This window comes from Eublepharis macularius, chromosome 3, assembly GCF_028583425.1.
Source record: "Eublepharis macularius isolate TG4126 chromosome 3, MPM_Emac_v1.0, whole genome shotgun sequence".
Classification (NCBI taxonomy): Eukaryota; Metazoa; Chordata; class Lepidosauria; order Squamata; family Eublepharidae; genus Eublepharis; species Eublepharis macularius.
The window spans coordinates 53,449,512-53,470,147 of NC_072792.1; the positions used below are offsets into that span (position 1 = coordinate 53,449,512).

The following is a 20,636-nucleotide window of genomic DNA, read 5'->3' on the forward strand; positions in this document are numbered from 1 at the left end:
AAAAAAAACCCTGGAACTGCAAGATGGCTCATAGAAGAATGAATGTTCACCTCACCAATAAACGCCAAGGCCGTTCATTGCTCCTCACCAGCAACTGTCGGTAAGAGTCTTTTTTATTAATAATAATGGCAAGTAATAGTGAGATTGCTTTAAATTAACAGTATATTTTCTTCTAGCACAACTACTGCTGCACTTTTTCAGAAAACACAATGGAGCATTCCAGAAACAGTCTCAACAACCTGGATGATGCGGTAGATGAGGATGAGACAAGTGTGGGGAAGGAAAGCCTGTCTGTTAAATACCCGAAAGCCAGTTATTGGTAAAACCATTACTATCAATATTTAAGTTTGTGCATTGATTGTGCATTGCCTTCTGTGGGATAGGAAAGGGGACAGAGGACCTTCAGTGTGATACCATGAGGAGATGGGGTGGGACACTGGATGCAGCGCCTTCATGCCACACCCTTCCACGCAGTGGTAATGCTTTTTCTCAAAAGGGAGGGAAATGGGTAGTTTGGGAGTCACTGGTAACTCCTTGGCAGCTGCAAGGTAGGGCCCATAGCCAGGTCTTTGTTTTAATGCTATGTGATGTTGGGGGTGCAAGTTGAAGAGAATGGTTCTGTATGGAAAATACTGCAAACTGAATGGCAGGAGGTGGGAGGGCTTGTCATGCTTTCCATAGAACATCTCTTTACAGCAATGCCTGTTTCCTCTTTGCTAGTTCAAAATCCTTGCATTTCATGTACAGACCAAACAAGATGTTTGGGGGAAGTGTTAATACATAAATGCATCATTCATCACATATCTGTCCTTATAGGAATCCAGGATGCAGGAAATATTGGCGGCATTGTTGGACCCCTGCACATTGAGCAAGAGACACCCACAATGGTATGGGAACTGTGGACCCCCCAGTGTGGTGGAACTAGAATAATGTACATAATCGTAGGTGCAAAGTGCTTTTCTCACCAACGGAGACACAAACCAGCTAAGAAGATTGTTCCGCCCTCCAACTTTTAAGCCTAATGACAAACTTACAAGGTGGGTTACTGTAGGAAGGAATGGCTTGCCAAAGGTCATACAATGATCTTCGTGTGAGCTTCAGTTCAGACTTGGGCTGTACACATTGGTCATAAAAAGCCTATTCCCACTTGACGCCATCCTTGTTTTCCTGTCTACGTATCTTTCAGGTATGAGTGGAGAGTCCAGTTTGGCAGAGCTTCATTTGCAACACGTCTTGCCAGTGCCAGGATCAAAAAGAGGATTTGTTAGGATGGTACAGTGTGGCTGAGCACCAGATGATACTCTCCACTTGGGGGCACAATGAGGAGTTAGAGGAGAAAGGCATGGGAGCCATGAGGAGGAGAGAAGATGTGACTGCCAGGTCATGGAAGAAGCTCTTCGATGGAACTTTACAGTCATGGAAGCAGCCCTGAGCACTTTGCTGACATTGGTTGAATTCATGATGAAGCAGTAGCAGCAAGACCTGTTGCTCCACACCCGCCACTGGTTCCAAACCTCCACTCCGTTCTACCCCCATTGTCTGTGGAATGAAGAACAGCAACCCAAGCACCAGGCAATAGTGATTTGTTCCAGGCTCATGCAGCCTGATGGGTTTGTTCTGAGCACCCAACAGCCTGGTTCTCCCCATAACACCAATGGTATTTCTACATTGTTGCCTGTGTGCACTCAGTCCTTTCTGTAGTTTTATGATGTTTTAAATTCTTCCCACTCCTTTGACATACTCATTTCGGTGATTTTAATAAAGTATTTCATTCTTTCTGGTCTGTTCACTGCTATATTTTGGGCTTTCTTTCCCCCATCCCCAGCCCTGTGTACCAATAATGGTGAACCACTGTAAATGTTATCATCAGAAAACAATTTTATTAACAATTTTACAAACTATTTACAAGACATGTAAACTAGAAAGCATTGCAGAACTACTCTTCCCCCAAATCTAATCATTTAGAAACTATTTACAATGCACAGTATTTAAACAGTGTACAGCAATTTACAGTTTATTTAGGGTTCCTGCCCTTGGGTTTCCATTGGTAGTTTTTCTGCTTCCTGCCTGCGGGTTTGTATTTCTGCTATCGGGGGAGGGGAAGAGAGAGAGATGCAGATGATAGACTCAGAACATACTGTTACTATATTGAAGTCACCTCTTTGAGGATTCCCAGGTGGAGCACCTAGCAGTACAAATATAGAGATTCAAGCGTAATGCTTCATTTTCAGTCTACAAATGACACTGGACCTTTGTCCAACACTAGTTTGCACTGATGCTTTATTTTGATATGTTGTCTACTCAGCATGTAGCACTCATTAGGAAAAGCAATAGTTCATGAGGACAATACAGTGTATAACAGTGTGCCTATTACAATGATATGGCAGTACAGCACATTTCTGCAGAGGCAGGCTTGAAACAAAAGGCTTGCCTGGAGAGTAAGTTTGGACTGGATGCCCTAACCTGTAATTGTCTATGTACTCGCCTCACCCTTGGTATTCTAACAAATAAGGTGGTTATTTGGTTTCCACCCACCCCTTTCTCTCATTCTATTTTTCAGCTAAGGTTAGATTGATATAGTGATACAGGAATGTTACAGGGAACATCCTTATTCCACACCGCAGAAAGGACATGGGTACAAGAAAATAACAGTTCAGAAAAGGGCTGAGAATGATTTGAAATTCAGCTTGCAAATTAATCCTATATTCTTTTCCAAGGAAGATGGGGAAACCATGAGTGTCACTAGGTGACCATATTACTTGTACCTTCCATTCTTTAAACTTAAGGCGGCAGTTCTCTTTTCAGTTGTTTATTTAGAATATGCATACATATATCAAGTATAAAACATGCACATTTACTGAATCTGATGGATACAGTAGATAAGAATGTTGCCAAAAATTTATCATCTAGCATATATTCTTATAATTTGTCTCCAGACAAAATTAACATTTTGTAATTTAAACATATTTCCCTTGAAAGGTGTTAATTTTACAATCTCCACTATCTTCCAAGCCTCCAGTAGGCATTCCTTTTTAGATTGTTCTGTGCATGGAAGTTAATCCTCACTGAACGTAGGGGGATATTGGTCAGCAAACTTACATAGAGCTGGGTTGCACCATTATAATTCTGTGCATGTTTATGTAAGACTAGTAAGTCTGCAAAGTTTTAAAAAAACAGACATAATATAAATTCATCTTGCCGGTAATACTCATTTTTATTTCACTCAAGCCCTCTTGCCCTGAAATTATTACTCCTTTTGCAATTAATATGGAGGTGTTCATCAGCCATGGCTGGTAACAGATTTTGGCTAGGTATGTACAAATATTCATTTTTTCTTTTGTTTATTTTCATGGATAGTGAGGATGGCCATTGCACCCTATTTCCTTTGGCAGATTTCTGTGGGTGTTTCTTTTACACCTCTTCAATGCCATTTTATGATATGTGCCCTTTTGCCATCTTTACGGGATGTTTTTAATGCGACTGACACAAAATGGCATCCATTAGAACAGCAACATATCTATTGAATGTCATTAACATGATCAGAAAAAAGGACAACCTTAGTTCCATCCCATGTGTGGCAAAACCATAAAAGAAATTCAAACTTTCAAATCAGTTCAGAGTCGCCATAATATTTAGTAATATCCCTCATTTTTAGTACATCCCAGAAGTTGATTTCTTTAGCCCTTGACTTAGTCTTACTGAAACCTTCCTGGTTGCTGAAATTAACTTGACCTTTTTTATAAATGTCACTGGAGCTGCTGCTGCCACCTCCTCCTCCTCCTCCTCTAAAAGGTGATCCAAGCTGGTAAATATGGAACGTGGCATTGGGATGTCACATGAAGTATACAGAAAGCAAGGAATTATCACTCAGTCACCTAGGAAACATGCAGCTTGCCCCCATACCTGCACTATGGTTCTCAAGCTGCACCTTTTTTTCAAGCTTTGTGGATGTCACTTGTAATTAGTGACCCAATTATGAAGTGGGATTTCACCTGTAACTACTTGGGAGTAAGCTCCATTGGACAGTGGCCGAATCCACACTCACTCACCATCCGCTTATCTTGCACAGTCGTGGCAATCGGGTTCATTCCGCTACCATGCTGTGCATCTTCACATTCACCCTTCCATTGTGTCTTTATGGCACAATCAGTTCTCCACATGCCACTGAGTAAAGCGTCACAGTGGGCGGTTCCATCCTCCGCCGTCAGAATTGACAGCACTCGTCACTTCCCGTTTTTTTTTTTTAAAAGGGTCAATCATCCGGTATACCAATATCTTGACTCTGGTGACCATTTCTTTTCCCGCACAAACCACTGCTCACTACAGTTGGTTTACCGGTATACCGACCTTTATGCACTGTGGAAAAAAAGAGGAGAAAATGGATTTCCGCCAATATCACGTGGTTTTGAGGGAAGGCACAATAGTGATGCAGTGATGGCGGGGAACACGCGGAATGGGAAAGCGTGTGAGTATCTGCATGAATAGCACGCCGCTTGCGAAAAAGGCACGGAAACAAAAAGGAAGTGTGGATTCGGCCAGTGTGAATTACTTCTGAGCTGCAATCTTAAGCATAGTTCCAGACCAATTCTCTGCAGAATTAAGATCTGGCTACAATTAGGCAATCAGTGGGACTTATCTGACTAGAAATGCATTAGAATGTTTACTAAAATGTGCAAGGCCATTATCCATTAAGCTCAAGAAATGAGAAATTCAACACTTGACAGTCTAGGGTTTTTAAAAATTTATTTGAAGATTTTTTATTTTTTTTGCTTTCTGAAGAACCCAGAAAAGAAAGGAATTCTTCAAGGCCATTCCTATAAAGAGTTAACTTGCTCAAACTGAGGAGTCTTAACTGCTCATACTCAGCTGATGCAAGGTCAACGGAAAACACAACGAGAAAGTCAGAGTTGCTTTATTTTTCTTGCGAGCAGGTCAAATAAAACACTGCTGATGTTCCATTTATCTGGTGTGACAAGCAAACACTTGGCAGCCAGCACAAGCATACACTGGAATCTGGCACCAGGCTCCCTGCACAGCTGTCAGCCTGCTGACTAATCACTTCATCCCGAAGTTAATGCAGCTCCGGGTTTTGAACACTCTTTCATCTCACATAGCCAGGCGCTGGAGTCCTTGGAGAGAGTGATTTGCTCTGGTAATGCAGTTATTAATTATAATAATTTCCCCCCCATTTTGGCAGCAGTGCTACTTGCATGAACTCTTTTCTTCAATATTTCTCTGTTTACCATTTTTTTTTGCAGGTAGGAGTTATTTTTATGTTGCTTCTTCCAATTACAAGCAAACCATAATAGAGGACTCTCAAAATATTAAATTGATCTTGTTTTGTGGGGGTTTTGCAAGCTTGTTAAGATTTTATTTTTAGGAGCACATGTTCAGGGGTTTTTATTTTAATGCTAGCATAATACTGTAGCAAATAGATTCTGAGCACTATACAGTCTGCACCTGGTTATGCAAGGAACAGCAATTTACCTTAGGTTTGCATTATTGGATAGCATTTGCAGTCCTGTCAGCACATATAGTATTTAGGCATTTCCCAAGGACAATTTAAAACATAGGTGGAGTCTGTGAGCTCTCTTCTTGGCAGCACTGCTTTCTTGGTTCTGCTCAGCAAAGGTGGCACTAATGAAATGCATTATTTTAGCAAAAGTGTTTCATATTGTGAGGAGAAACCTAAACAACACTCATTATGGCTCCCATTAGTAATCCTATCATTATGTATCAGTAAAGTAAACCCCAGAAAATGCCCAAGAAAAATTGCAGCAAGCTAAAGTGAAATCAGCTATCATGTCCAGTTCAGAAGAGAGGATTATTAACGTTTCCAGTTCCGGAAGGGTTGGTGCTCTTGTGCTTGTTATTTTGATACACACAGCTTCTTGTAATTTTATAGCATGGTATGACAGAGGTGCTTCTGCTGAAATTCCCCCTCTTCCCCACCCTCTAACAATTAAAACCAACAGCTTTTTCCCCCACAAGGAGTCTGGCAAGCTATATTTTAGAAGATGTTTCCAAAGCAAAATGGCATTTTAATCATCTGACTTTCAGCAAAAGCAATTGAGAATTAAGGCCACCGTTTTTAAATTAGGCTATGCGGCCATGGGAATTATGCTTATCTACCACAAGGGCATAATCTATCCTTGTCTTGGCATTTGCTGTGGAAAGGAAGAGGAGGCCAGCACAGAGATGAGATGTGCATTTCGTTTAAGAACAGTAGAACTGTATTTTCTGTTAACCCTTTTATCTAGTGAGCGGATAATGATCTTGGCAAATAAAATGCAGGTCAGTTTTCCATTGGGAGAAGTGGATTGCTCCCCTCTTTGCCATTCCCCCAGCAGCCCTTTTGACCCTGAAAAGGTTATGTAAGGAATTATATAACCTCTACAGATAAAAAGAGGGATGGCAGGATGCAACAAGAGAATACCTGTCTTCTCTCTGTGCCAGTGGAAGGATGGTAGGGTCCAATTCATGCACGCTCTCTTCTTTGATGTCAAAAAGCACAATCTCATATGGATCATTTGTCTCAGGATAATTGGCAGAACCTGAGTGCCAGTGGCAAATGGCTTCATTGGATCAGGCTTAACAGTTCCAGAAATGGTGTGAGCCTAGTCACCTGACCTCTTGCCTCTAACGGGACACCTTTACTTCTCATGGGGTAAAGCTGGTGATGGTGAAATGATGAGATCATTTTCCTAATCTAATTAAACCAATCAACTAATTTTGAAGGAACTGAAAACAATAACTAATGAGCTAGAAATTTTAAAAATGAGCTAGAAATAAAATGAGAAAATAATAAAATGCATTAGGAGATGAAAATATAAATACCTTGCGTCCCTTGAATAATTAGATGAAAAGACATAGATAGTCTGTGTTAATTTAAAAATAGATGTTTTTATGTAAAGGTTGGGGATTAATTGGGGGATAAGGTTTTACCATAAAAAAATCAGTGCAATTTTATATAACTATGGCTGCGTCCATTCCACACATCTGCATTGGTATTACACTATAGTAATCTTTTGCAACTAGATTGCCTTGTCTACACATTCAGTTTAAAAAGTCCTACCTAGAACATATAAGCAAATTGTACATAGTTCAGAAAAGAGCAATAAGTATTAACTGCAGCCAAAAAGTATTGACTGTAGAAAAAGAACATGAAAATCTGGACATGTATAGTTAGACTTGAGCAACAGCAAGAAAGGAGGCAGCACATTTACTTCCAAGTTAGCTATACTGAAATAAATGAGATGGGTAAATATAGAATAAGGTATATAAAGATCATAGCAATCTGCAAATATTTGAAGGATTTAGGATTGTACCATCAAAATAACTCTGAGTATTGGAACAAAATAAATATAATAAAATACATGAAAGTACTGATGCTAAATATGAGGAGCATCACCTATCTGTGATATTTATTAAGCTACAGAACATTTCCCTTGAGAAGAGGGAGTTATCTAGTAATTTAAAAGCAGAGCAAATTATGCACTTTACCGAAGAGAACACCCCTCAGTTGCACAGGAAATCAATTGAAAACTTAACCAGTCACTATCTTTCAATATTCAGTTTATAGCAGCATATTGTAAATAGTAAGTCATTTTTATTTTGCATGCACTTACAAAATGTATGTGAAGGTTTCTTTATTTTATATGCAGAAGAATTACTCCAACTCAAAAATGAGTCCATGTATTTTCAAGATCAAAATATAATTGCCATATTGCAACTAAGAACTTTTGGATAATGAAATCACATTGATTTACCATTTTTGTTTGGTATAACCAAGGAAACTTGAAAGTATAATCTAGATATTTAAAAGATGAGCTGTTTTGAGTTCTTACTGCAAAATATTTTGGACTGTATGGGCTATCAAGAGTTAAATCCATACTAAAATTTCTGCTCACACAAGGCATTTTGTCAGTGGATCAGAACAGTCCTGCCACAGTCCATTGATCTCTCCAAAATGCTGCTCTGTAGAGACAGGGGACCCTCAGGAACAGCCTAAGAGGCAAGGTGGGGGTCTGTAGCTGGAAGAGGTAATTGTTGGAAATTACTCCACCCCTTCTATTAGTGGAAAATTGAGTCCGGATCTAACCCTAAGACAGCCTTTTGTAGTCCCATCGCTCCAGTGTTATTTGAAAGCTGATCTTGAAAACTAGAGGGAAAAAAGAATGTTTGCAATGTCCATTAGACAGTGTCTACCTGTTACGTTTTTGTCATTTGGGAGCCTGCTCTTTTGTGACTTTTCAACGAGAACTCTCAACTTGATATGAGACCAGTTCTTGCACATCCCTCAACCTCACAGCAGGGCAAAAATAGCAAGTAAACCAGACTGCCACCATCTACTTTAAGGCAGTATCTCTCTAATCACCTCATGTGTCCGCATAAAGAAAGAGGGTTTTTTTCAAGAGGTAGTCAAGAAAACAGTAGGACTACCATATGGCGCAGAGTGGTAAGCTGCAGTATTGCAGCCAAAGATCTGCTCATGACCTGAGTTCGATCCTGGCAGAAACCAGGTTCAGCTAGCCGGCTCAAGGTTGACTCTGCCTTCCATCCTTCCAAGGTCGGCAAAATGAGTACCCAGTTTCCTGGAAGTAAAGTGTAGATGACTGGGGAAGGCAATGGCAAACCACCCCATAAAAAAAAAGTCTGCCAAGAAAACATCGTGACACAGCATCCCCCCATGGGTCAGTAATGACTAGGTGCTTGCACAGGGGACTACCTTTACCTAACTTGGGGACAAATGTTCACTGCAAAGATTGGGAAAGTGCTTTTAAAAGGACAAGGCTCTATTTAGAAATAAAATTAGGCTGCAGTTGCAGAATCTCAGGAATCCAAGGAATCCTACCTGAGAATACTTTCCTAGTAATAAGTAATAGCTGAATAAAATTTAATTAGATCTTCTTAGGATTGCACCCTTATTGTCATGTGAGGGTATTGATGGTTAGCATCCCTCCGCCCATGGAGTCTCTCTACACAAGATGCCTTGGTGCATGTTAGTCAAGTATAGGGAGACGCAATGTTAGCTGGGAAGTGTAGTTTTAAAAAAACAGAGCCAGCGGAGATCGCTCCTCAGAGGGTTTGTTAATTTCATCTTCTCCTCCCCTAAGTCTCTGTCAATTTCACCTCTCCAGTCTAAAACTGTGTGGGATTGCAACCAGAGGAATGGGAATGGGCTGGAGCTGCCTTCCAGAGCTGGACTTGGACCTGGAGAAGTTATAATGGGCTGAAGTTTTCATTCTGACATTTCACAGCCCCGTCACAGACCTCCAATGTATAGCAAAGCTTTTGCCCTGCCGCCAGCTCTGTCTTTTTAAACTTCCCTTCCCGGCTAACATTGCATCTCCCAACACATGTTCTTCACATGTCAGATGTCTCATGTAGAGAGACTTTTAAGCAGCACACTTCAGTCATGGCCATTTGTTGGGAGAGGGGCTGGTGGCACAGTGCAACTAATAATGTGTGCCCACATTGCCACCTAAGATATAGAAGCAATATGTGCCCTGTAACTTGCCCTCTAGCATCACGGCACATGAGCTCAGGATGCACGCATGGAAAGGATAGAGAAATAATGTGTGCGTTTTGCCTGGCATAATCCTTGCATGATTGTCTGATATTAGTACTTCCAGCTAACCTGGAAGAAAAGATGTTCATAGTCCTTAGTATGCACACACGTTATTTTGCTTCCTTTGCAAGTTTTACTGTCTCCTAAGCATGAAGTGGAAAGGTGTATGCCAGTCACTACTTCAATGCCTTAATTGAAATGGAGCAGCAACCACTGAGCAACACTTCTGCCCGGATTCTGTCCACGCACCACCATTTACCACCCCACCCCCTACCTTAGGTTGTTTCCTGTAAAAATATGAGGTATTCACAAACTATCGAGTATAAACAATAGAAGCCAAAAACAACTATGTTCTTAGCAGTTGTGGGTTAAAAGTATGCAATTTTTAGCTGAGGGGACCTTTCTTGTGAAGTGTTTTACTGCAATAAGTAACCCCACAAATAGGATAAGGCAGTCATGTCCTTTGCTTTTATGTTGTGTGTTCTTTCTCTTGCTTCATGGCGATCGGTCAGCCCTGCTGTGCCGCAGCCGCCCAGTTGCAGAATCTCAGGAATCTCCAGCAAATGCTCCAGCAGCAGCAGCAGCAGCTCCAGTGAATCCGAGAGCAGTTCAGAATCCGACTCTGAGAGTGACAGCAGTTCTGCTGAGAGTGACTGCGACAAAGCTTCTCATTACTCCAACCCAGAGGTAAGAGCACCTGTTCCTTATGCTTGGATAGAAGAGTTTTTACATACAACTTTCACCACAGTCAAACCCAGTGGGAAAAATAATTAATTTCCAAATCAATGGAACTTTCATCCAAGCAGTATGTTAAAGATCGAGGCCGTTTTATATGATACCTTGATTTATGATTTTTTAAAAGTGAATGTGCCTTTAAGCACAGGCTGGCATTTCATGTAACAGGAAAGATGGGGGGTGGGTGGAATAATATTAAAGCATTCTTTCCAGCCCTTGTACACTTTGGGGAAAGTACCATCACAACCACAGCATAACCTAAGGATTTTAAACAGTGAGGCTTTAAAGAAAACTCTAGATACTTTTATGGAGTGTGATTTACACTGTGGCCAAATCCACACTTCCCTACCTTCCGCTTTTCATATGTAATAATTGCGCTGGATTCTATCCTGCAATGCTCCAGTCTGTGTTCACATCCCCTCTTTTACTTCGCCAGCATCACACTATACTCTGTTCACATCCCTGGGAGAATCGCGCAATACGGGGTGGGTTTAGATCTGCAATCGCCGATGACGACATCATGTAGCCTTTAAAAAAAAAATTAATACCAGATTACCGTTATAGCAATTTTCTGCTCAATTGCAATGGTGGGGCCACACCCCCATTGATGCTTGCGATTGGTTAATGTTACCGCTCAACTATATTTATAGGATAGCGATTTTTTGCTATACTGATCATTTTAATATTTTTCTTTTTTAAAAAAACGAAGTCAACCTTTGCAGGCACAGTCCGCTTATCAGAAATTATCTAGGCTCTCCTTCGGCAGTGAAACATTATTTACTGTAAAAAAACCGGCAACCTCCCCCCCCCTTTGATGCCTCCACGGCACTTCCCAAACCTTGTGGGTGATCTTTATGAAAGGGATTACACAATAGCACTAGGAATGCCCCCCTTTTTAAAAAAAGAACAAGACGGGGGTGCGGGCGTGCCTCGAACAGAGTAGGGACCATAAGAATTGCTTGGCATAGAGGGACGGTGTTCCGGAAGCGCAAGAAACAAGGAAGTGGGGGTGGTTAAGAGGGGGCGGTCTCCTTGGGAACCGCATGTGTTTGTTCACATCCATAGTGAGAACTGCGCAAGAAAAGCGTTTGAAAGCATGACAACCTCGTCTGAGGTTCAGTGCAACAGATACGATAGAATGGCAGGATTGAAGTAAGAGTATGTGAACAGCCCTCTGAGAAGCGCATAAATGGCAGGAAAATAGCGGCAAACTTGAGCCGTGTGGATTCAGCCCGTGTGTGTGTTCAGGAGGCTTTGGCACTAATCTGGTTAAGAAAGTCTTTTTGCCTTCCAAAGGCAAGTCAGTCCACAGAATGTCATTGGTTCTGGATATGAGTAGCTGTTGGGGTATTGCAGTTAGCATGTTAGGCTAAGATCAGGAAGACCTAGATTCAAATTCCCATTCAGCCACAAAATGCACTGGGTGACTTTGGACAAATCTCTTTCTCTCTCAGCCTACCCTAACTCATGGGGTTGTCAGGAATGGGGAAAGGAAGGGGAAACTATGCTAATGGATAAAAATGTTTTAAATAAATTGAACTGAGGCTTGAGGATAAGAAACAGGCTCACTAGCTGTAACAGGGCCATTGCTCATCATGACTCACATACGAGCACACACAGTCACGTCCATCCCATTATCACAATTTCATAAGAAATAAAAGGAAATTTTCTGTTTTACTTCTGAAATGACATAAATGGATCATGTCATTGTAATAGACTTACAGCCTGGCTAGCTCCTTAACAGAAAGGGGGAATGCATAGAATATAAAATAGGGCATCTGGCAGGAAATGGAAAGGAAAAATTAGTAGTACACATGCTATACCTGCCACATACAAGCCACTTGAAATCATTTCTCAGGGTAGCTGTTGCCTTGCGGCATCTTGCTTGTGTGCTGCACCTCACCACACAGATCAGGTAGTTTTCACCTCACCATTACAAATGTCCCAAATAGGGTTGCTAGCTCTGGGCTGAGAAATTCCTGGAGATTTGGGGGTGGGGCTCGGGAAGGGTGGATTTGAGGAGGGGAGGGGTCTCACCAGGGTATAAAGTCAGACAGTACACCCGCCAAAGCAGTTGTTTTCTCCAGGGAACCAGTCTCTGTAGTCTGGAGATCAGTTATAGTTCCAGGTGGTGTAGGCCCCATCTGGAGGTTGGCATTCCTAATTCCAAAAAGTACAATTGCCCCCGTCAGCTACATATTGACTGAAGGAGTTCTCCATCCTTTTCACATACTGACAATGACAATGCCTTAAAACACCAACAAGAGGATGCCTTTCGCAACATGTAATCGGCCTATATGAAGAATTCCACTAGATTCACTATTTAAACTGGCCAGTTCAAATTTTTATAGGAATAAGCTTGTCAGCTACAAACAGCCATAAAATAGGATATCATATTCCTTGAACTATAATGGACTGAATAACCTAACCCTCTATATAATTTACCTGACTCCTCCCCGACCCAAACACACTTTTTTCTGTTCTGTTATGCCTCAGTTCTTGCCTCCCTCCCCCATCTGCTTTCCCTATGCCCTTTCCACTGCTGCAGAGGATTTACATGTGTTGCCCATTGCATACCAATGAAGTAGTATATTAATCACTTCTAGGCTGCCAGTTTACTCTTGTACACTTCTGTGTGCCAGCTGTAGAGCATCATGTATCTCTCAGAGATGTTGCATCAAGCTGTGGATATCGCAGTGGGAAGGGATGTCATTGAGCTCTCCATGAATGAAAGAATGGGCTGAGCTTGTGATGCCAATGCCATTTTCATAGTACAGAATATTGATATGATGTATCTTAGTACAATATCCAACTTTTATCTAGCAATAAGTGGCCCTGTGAACAGAAACACATGTGATGTGAGTGACTATTATGATCACTGCTTTTAAAAATCTCCAGTGTAGATACAGGAATTCTTCTTTGGGATGAGTCTTTATGTATACTCTGTTCCCTTTCTGAATAACAATAACATTTTGTGTTCCATATCATTCCAAATGCCAGTCTGATACTCTAAGAACTACAACACACTGGCTGTTCTTTGGAGATTTTTTTTAACATTGCATGTTAATGATAGAACAGGCAGACTTTTTAAAAAAAAATCCTTTGTTCTGTGGGCATGTAAAGCACCTACAATTCTCAAAAAGAGAACAAGACCACTATAAAATCTCCGTAAGCTAGTACTTACAAAATCTTGTTTTCTAGCCTGAACCACCATCATCAAACAAGTGGCAGTTGGATAAATGGTTAAACAAGGTTAATCCTCACAAAGCACCTCTTTTGAATCAAAATGATACCCACGGACTAGAGAACTTTCAATATTACAACAAGGTAAAAGATGAACAGCAGGATTGTGAGAATATACCTGCCATTTGTCAAACAGATACCCGAGAAAAAGAAGTCAAGAATCTCAACAAAGAAGAGCTGAGGCCTAGAACAGCTAATAAAGCTCCAGGGCATAAGGGAGGAAAACAAAAATCACCGCCTGCTGCTGCAGTTTCAATTGATGGTGGTCCTCAAAAAAGGACAGGTTGTAAAAAACAGCCAAGAAGGGCAGAGAGGACCTCTGGTGGTGATAACTTAAACAGCCATACAACTGATGATCTGGATTTGAGTCAAGTACTTTTGGACAGTGGCGTTTGTGAAGAACCTAAAATCAGGCCCTGCAACAGTAACGCTGAGCACAGAAAGGAACCGCACATCACTGCTTGTGAAAAGAAACGGACCAGGGGGTTGGGTAAAACAGCACCCAAATCCAAGGAATTTATTGAGACAGACTCTTCAGCTTCCTCAGATTCAGATTCCCACTCTGAACAAGAGGAATATCTTTTACACAAACCTCAGGCTGTGGCCTCAGCTTCAGTTGGAAGTGACCAGAAAGTAAAAGACTCTGGGATTAGTACCGCCAACAGAGCAAATGGCAGCTGTGGCAGTTTTGGTTCCGTTAATGCCAGAACACATAACGATATAGCAAAGGAGCTGGAAGAGCAGTTTTACACACTGGTCCCTTTTGGTAGGAATGAGCTTCTGTCTCCCCTGAAGGACACAGATGAAATAAAAGCACTTTGGGTCAAAATTGATTTGACTCTTTTGTCCAGAATACCACAACACTTACCCGAGGAGCCACTGGTAATAAACACTGAACTTAAAGAAGCCGTCAGTATGCAGCGGAGCACTGTGACTGATGTGCCAGCAGAAAAAGTGATCCCAAAATCTAAAAGGAAACGCAAGGTAAGGTTTCTTTCTTTTTTTTAATTTAAAAAGGCAAAATGGAAATGTTAAGTAGCATCTGATGAGTATATATGATCTGTCAAAAGGTTCCTTTGCTTTCAGATATTATAGTGGCCCCATAATCTCTTTACGATTTGATGTATTTTCGGAAAAGCCAGAAAACATTGGAAAGAATTTTGATAGCATACAGAGAATCTTTTTAAAAAAAACAATCCTGTAATATTGTAAATTTCGGGGCAGTACACTATTAATACACATTTTAAAAAGCTGTATTTCTCTTTTAAATGGGGCTTCCAGTGGCCTCCCTTGGATCAGATGCACTCCTGCTGAGCTTCAGCAGTGTTATAGCCTCATATACTTCCAGGCTATTCACTGGGCCCATGCTATGAAGTTCGAGCTTGACTAGAAATGTATGCAGAAAGGCACATTCAGATCCAGTTACTTGAGAAGAAGTCTAGTTGGCCTGTACAGCGTACAAATGTAAGACTGAATGCAGAACTTTTGGGGGGCTCTTACTGGTCATGAATACCAGGCACCAGGTAATCAGAAGGTATAGAGACTGCTATGCAATTTTTTAAAAAAATAAATAAAAGCTCTATAATATTTCTCTGAATTTTAGTACCAGATGTTTATTTGTTTGTCTTTGTTTAGAGTTATAGTTGGCTCTCTGTGGCACTATGTATAAAATGAATATATTCAATATATGTTACAGATACAAGCACTAGCCATGCAATCCTAAACTGAGTTAGTCCAGTCTAAGCCCATTGAAAATAATTCACCAATAGTGTTGTTACTTGTAAAACTCATTAGGTGATGAGAGTTTTTCTTTTCTTTTCGTTAGTATGAAAATGAGGATGAGGCTAGACAAAGCAAGAAGATCCACACAGAGCAAGAATGTTCCTCCTATTTATTTTCCTCAACCCAGGTTATTTCAACAGCAAACCATTGCAATGTGATCAAAAACAGGTATTTTCTGCGTTGGATAAAATTTTGCCTTAAGAAAATATAACAGAGTTTTGGTATCCAAGGGACTGGATTTCTTTTATTTGGTAAAATTTGGATGATAAAGTGTTCACCCCTAGTTACTTGGTTTTATCCAATATTTTTACGTAGTGTTGTATGAGACAGCTGAAAAATCTTTAAATTATGAAGAATTGTAGCACCAATAAATATGTTAAAAGTGATTGTTTGCATTTGTACCCTGTTCCATAGCAAAGGTTCAGTCCAGGTAATAATTTAAAACAGGCATATTTTGAAATAGGCATCCCAGCTCCTCTCCCCCTCACCCATAATTAATGTTATAAACTTCGCCCCAGGCGTAGAAGCCTTCCCGTTCCATATAAGCCAGTGTTGTGCAAGTAATTATTTGAAAGCAACAGCATGGTTACTGCACCTGGCTCTAACATGGTTGTTCCAATTTCAGCTATGTCCCTAACACACCCCATAATAAGGATTGCACAGAAGCCCGTACAACCTTAGCAGAAACCTACAAACAGGTTACACAACTTCTCAGTTGTGGGGTGGCACCACGATTATGGGACTCCGTCCATACAAATTTGTTGGTGCCAAATTTGTTATCTTTTATTTTGTTCTCCCAGGCTTTTATATTATTTATTCGTTGGTGTTTTTATCTGCTAGTCTTCATCCTGTGTTTAATATTTTCTTCCCAGCCATGATGACCCATTCTTGTCATTTAAATTCTTTTTCTTATTTCTGCTGCTTTTATTTTTGTCTATGGTTTTATGCTGGGGGATGTTTAATTGGTTTTACTTTTATCTTCTAGGTAGTTGCTCATTTATTTTTATAAAATAAATGGCTGTTGTTTTATGCTGCTGGTTTCTCTTTTTAGATGTTGTATTGTTTTGCTGTCATGTCCTGAAGCATGTCTTTTATGGAAATATGTGCTGGCAGAGTGGTAAATAACACAGCGGTAGTTATGCAGTACTGATTAAAGGTGTAAAAGAGTTTATTTAGGAACATATCAGATAGTAAAGAGATCGAGAGAGATGCTGTCTGTCTAACTACATAGTAGAGAGAGAGTGTGAGAGGAGAGAGAAGAAGATATTTCCCTGTTTAGCCGAATAGGAGACAAGACCAGGAAATGACCTTTAGGAGACAAGAGAGGTGCTGTCCCCTCACTATCCTACCTAACTGATCCTTGCTGCCCCCTGTATGGAAGGGTCTTCTTCTCTTCTTCCTTCTTGTACACCAGACATTGCTATTTTCAACAACTTATGACATAATGTTTTAAATAAATAAATAAAATCACCTTGAAGCTGTGCCAGTGGAGCATCATGCTACTGACTGAACTTATAAGAGACCTTAAAACTGAATATCAAATAGTAACTGTCGGAAACATACTCCATAGGATGGCTTACACCTGCATCTGTCATAATATAGAGAGTTGGACATTACATTATTCTAGGTGCCTGGAGTACAGAGGACCCAGGCCAGCGCATCTGTTTTTGGGGAAGTAGCTGATGCTGTTGTTGACACTCTTTGTGCTAACTGCCAAAAGAACATAATGATTGGTGCTATATATTACAGCTGCAGCAGGGTTATCACACAGAGGTTGCTTCCAGTAGACTCTGTTTTATTGTTCATAAAATTTGTTCTGACTCTTAGCAAGCAATCCTAAACTTGTCTACATGGAAGTAAGCCTCATTTTATTTGAATGGGATTTACTCCCAGGAAAGAGTTCTTAGGATGGTAGGATTAGATTGCTACCAAAAGATTTTTAGGGGCTTTGTAAAATGTTTTTGCATTCATTCATACATATTAATATATGGGTTAACTTAAAACTTTGTTTTATCATTTTATTACACCTGAAGTTGCTTGTCATGTTTGCTGTTGTGTCTTATGAATGTTCCAGTTTAAGAGCTCCCATTTTTCCTGCAGCAAAGTCACAGTTTCAATGAAACATTTAATGCATGGTTCTCTGAGTATGTCACACTGCAAACACAGCAATATATCTTGTGTCCAACGTAGTTCAGCAGTTCTTTTCATCTGGGGTATTATGGAGTGTATCATACCAGTCAAAGGCCATTTCTACACTGCTTACCTTCCCTCAGAACAACCCGGAACATCGCACAAAAAATGAGGAAGATCACATTTTCTTGCCCGATGTCGTGCAAATCTCGCGTGAGAAAACGCGATCTTCTACGTTTTTTGTGTGATGTTTTGGGTCATTCCGAGGGAAGGTAAGCAGTGTGGAAACAGCCAGAGTGTTCACTATATGCAGGCCAGTTTTCTATAGTATTATTAAATGGCTCCATGTGCATTCGCTGGGACTTGATATTTTATGTTTCATGAGATTATATTGGCACTCACAAGCCTCACAACTATTTGTCTCTCTGTCCTTTGAGGCTCAGGTTGCTAGTTCTGGCTTGGGAAGTTCCTGGAGATTTGGTAGAGCCTGGGAAGAACAAAGTTTGGGGAGGGAAGCTTAGCAGGGATGCAAAGCTATAGACTCCACCATCTGATGCTGCCATTTTCCCCAGGGGAGTCTGGAGTAGAGATGGGCACGATCCGCATTACGATCCAAAAAACCCCACGATAATGGCGATCGCACGATCGTGACTCAGCGGATCGTGATCGGCCACGGCCAACAATCCAGCGATCGGAAGGGGGCTGGATCGGGCTCGGATCGGGAAGCCAGACACTCAGGCGCCAGTAATCTATTCCCGGGGCAACGGAGCCAGGGGAATGCCTGAGCTGTGTTTCCCCTCCTTCTGTCGCCCTGGAAACCCAAATGGAAGCCCAGCTTTCCTTGATCAGCAGGGCTTCCTGCCAACCACGGAGCAGCAAAGCAGTCACCAGTTGGGAGAAGACACCCAGGGGAGGGAGGGGGAAGGGGGTGTTCTGTAGCCATGGGCACTCCAATCTCATCCCTGCAAACCCTGATAGGCAGCTCTGACGACCAAACACAGACGGCCAAACACAAACACAGATGCTGCCGGCATCACCCACCGTTCTTTTCTCACCAGCGCGCTCCTTTTTGGCCTGGCGGGCGGGCACATGGGGGTGCCACCGGCGAGCAGCCAGACCTCCTGCCCCCTGAGGGGTGGCAGCTCGTCGCCATCTCCCCATGCCCGCCGGGCTCGGTGGCCGCCACCAACATCCACCTTCCCACATAGCTGGGAATAGCAGCGCGCCCTGCTTTGGCCTCCACGATCCACGATTCACGGATCGGGAACGGGAGATGATCGGTGTGGATCGTTTAGTTGGGATCGTCACCGGCGCCGATCTACGACCAGCTGGATCGGCAATTTTTTTTGGATCGTGCCCATCTCTAGTCTGGAGCTCAGTTATCATTCCAAGAGAACTTACTTGAGGTTGTAAACATAGCTGTAGCTCTATCACAACTTACTCCTAGGCCTGTCACACTGCCCTGCTTCAGTCACTTGTACTTACCAGCTCTGTTGCTGGAGGTCTTACCTAAGCTTCATTGCAGCAAAAATGGGGGTTTACTCTTCCTTCGCTTTGGGTTCTGCTAATAAGACCTGAAGCAGACACAGCTCAAGGGGAACGTCATGAGGTAGACATGATGCTTGTTTGCCTGCTTGCTTTGTTCTGAGTCAGCACCCACAGGAATATAACTGGTTGGTCGGGGCTTAACATGCAACGTCTATAAGAATGATGTCATCAAGGTATGCCAGTACACTATGGAAGCAGTAATCTTCTAGGTGTCTCAGGCTATTGATCTCTTCATCCTGGTGGAGTTGTAAAGGGGCATGGGGATCCACAGTTAATCTGTGAACAGATTGGAGGGAAATGAAACAAAATTAAAAGATTTACAATGTGCTGAAGCATTCAAGATGAGGTTCGGCTTCTTGTTAGTGACTTTTGTTGTTCTAAGGCTTCGTGAATGCCTCTGTACTCTTCAGTGAGGAGTACAGCAGGGAGATTCTCAACCTCTAGTAAAAAACATATATTATAAAATTGTAATACTAAAACTATTATAATTTTATGCCTGATTGTGCAATATGCGCTCCTGAAGGTGGGTTGTGCACTTGCAACTGCTCTTTTTAATGCTACCAGTTTTAATTGTCCATACTGGAGGGAGGGAGAGGAGGGAGGGGGGGAGACTCTGAAGGGAAGAAGGTTCCCCATGCCGTTTGCAAACAGCATGGGGAACCTCCTTCCCTTCAAAGTCTCCCTCTTTCCAGCTGGCTAGAGGGAGGGGGGAGACTCTGAAGGGAAGATGGTGCAGACAGCAGGCTGCATTCAGCTGCTTGTCAGGAAAACCCCTGACAAGCGGCTGAGTTGCGGGTGAAGTGCAGGATTTCACCCCGGCAGGCTTCACTCAGCCGCTTGTCAGGGGTTTCCCTGACAAGCAGCTGAGTGGGGGATTTAAAAGTACCTCTTCCTGCACTGCGCAGCAGCAGGGAGAGAGAAATTTAAACCCCAACAGGCTGCAATCAGCCCTAGACAGGGTTTTCCCTGGCAAGCGGCTGAGTAGGGGGTGAAGTGCCCCTGGGCTTAGATTGGGGTTTCCAGGGCAACAGGAGTTCAGACAAAGTTCAGAAAGTCCGTGCCTACTGTTGCCAAGGGAATTGATTGAAAGGCGCCAGACTGTCTGGCTTGATGAACAACTGATGAACATCATGAACAGGGCTTGGAATGAACACACGTTTGTTGGGAATGGGGCCTCACAAACAGCTTGCTCACAAACAGCTGATCGGGCTGTTCGTGGCTTTTTTTGATCGTATTGCTGTTCGTTCCCACTTCTAGTTGCCAATATCAGAACCTCTTCCATGAAGTAAAATCCTAATTTGAAGAATCAATGCAGTGGGCATCCTGCTCTGCACTAGCAATCATTCTAAAATGAAAACTCTAAAGAATAAGAGAGAAAAATAGAGAATTATTCCAAGAAACAAACTCTGCTAAATGTGTGCAATACTGAAATATCAAGTATAAACAATAGTTTGGCTCCAGTGCTCCATCAGAGAAAAGAGCTGATGGTCACTAATCTTTCCTGTGTTTCCCTTCCCCTTCACTCCTTTCTGATCCTGGGAAAGTTTATTTTGCAGCCTATGGCTGAGGGTGAGGAAAGAGAAAAGGCAAAGGCAACAAACTCAGACCCTCGCCTTCTGGAGTGAAA

General features: G+C 41.9%; 1 protein-coding gene across 1 annotated transcript in view; it reads left to right on the forward strand.

Moving 5' to 3' along the window:
- The window catches only part of AFF3 (ALF transcription elongation factor 3), a 357,914-nt gene that overhangs the window by 312,149 nt on the left and 25,129 nt on the right, over positions 1-20,636 (forward strand). The window contains exons 10-12 of the mRNA XM_054974372.1: positions 10,084-10,258; positions 13,508-14,533; positions 15,375-15,499. Coding sequence (XP_054830347.1) covers positions 10,084-10,258; positions 13,508-14,533; positions 15,375-15,499 — 1,326 coding nt within the window. The remainder of the gene's footprint in view (positions 1-10,083; positions 10,259-13,507; positions 14,534-15,374; positions 15,500-20,636) is intronic.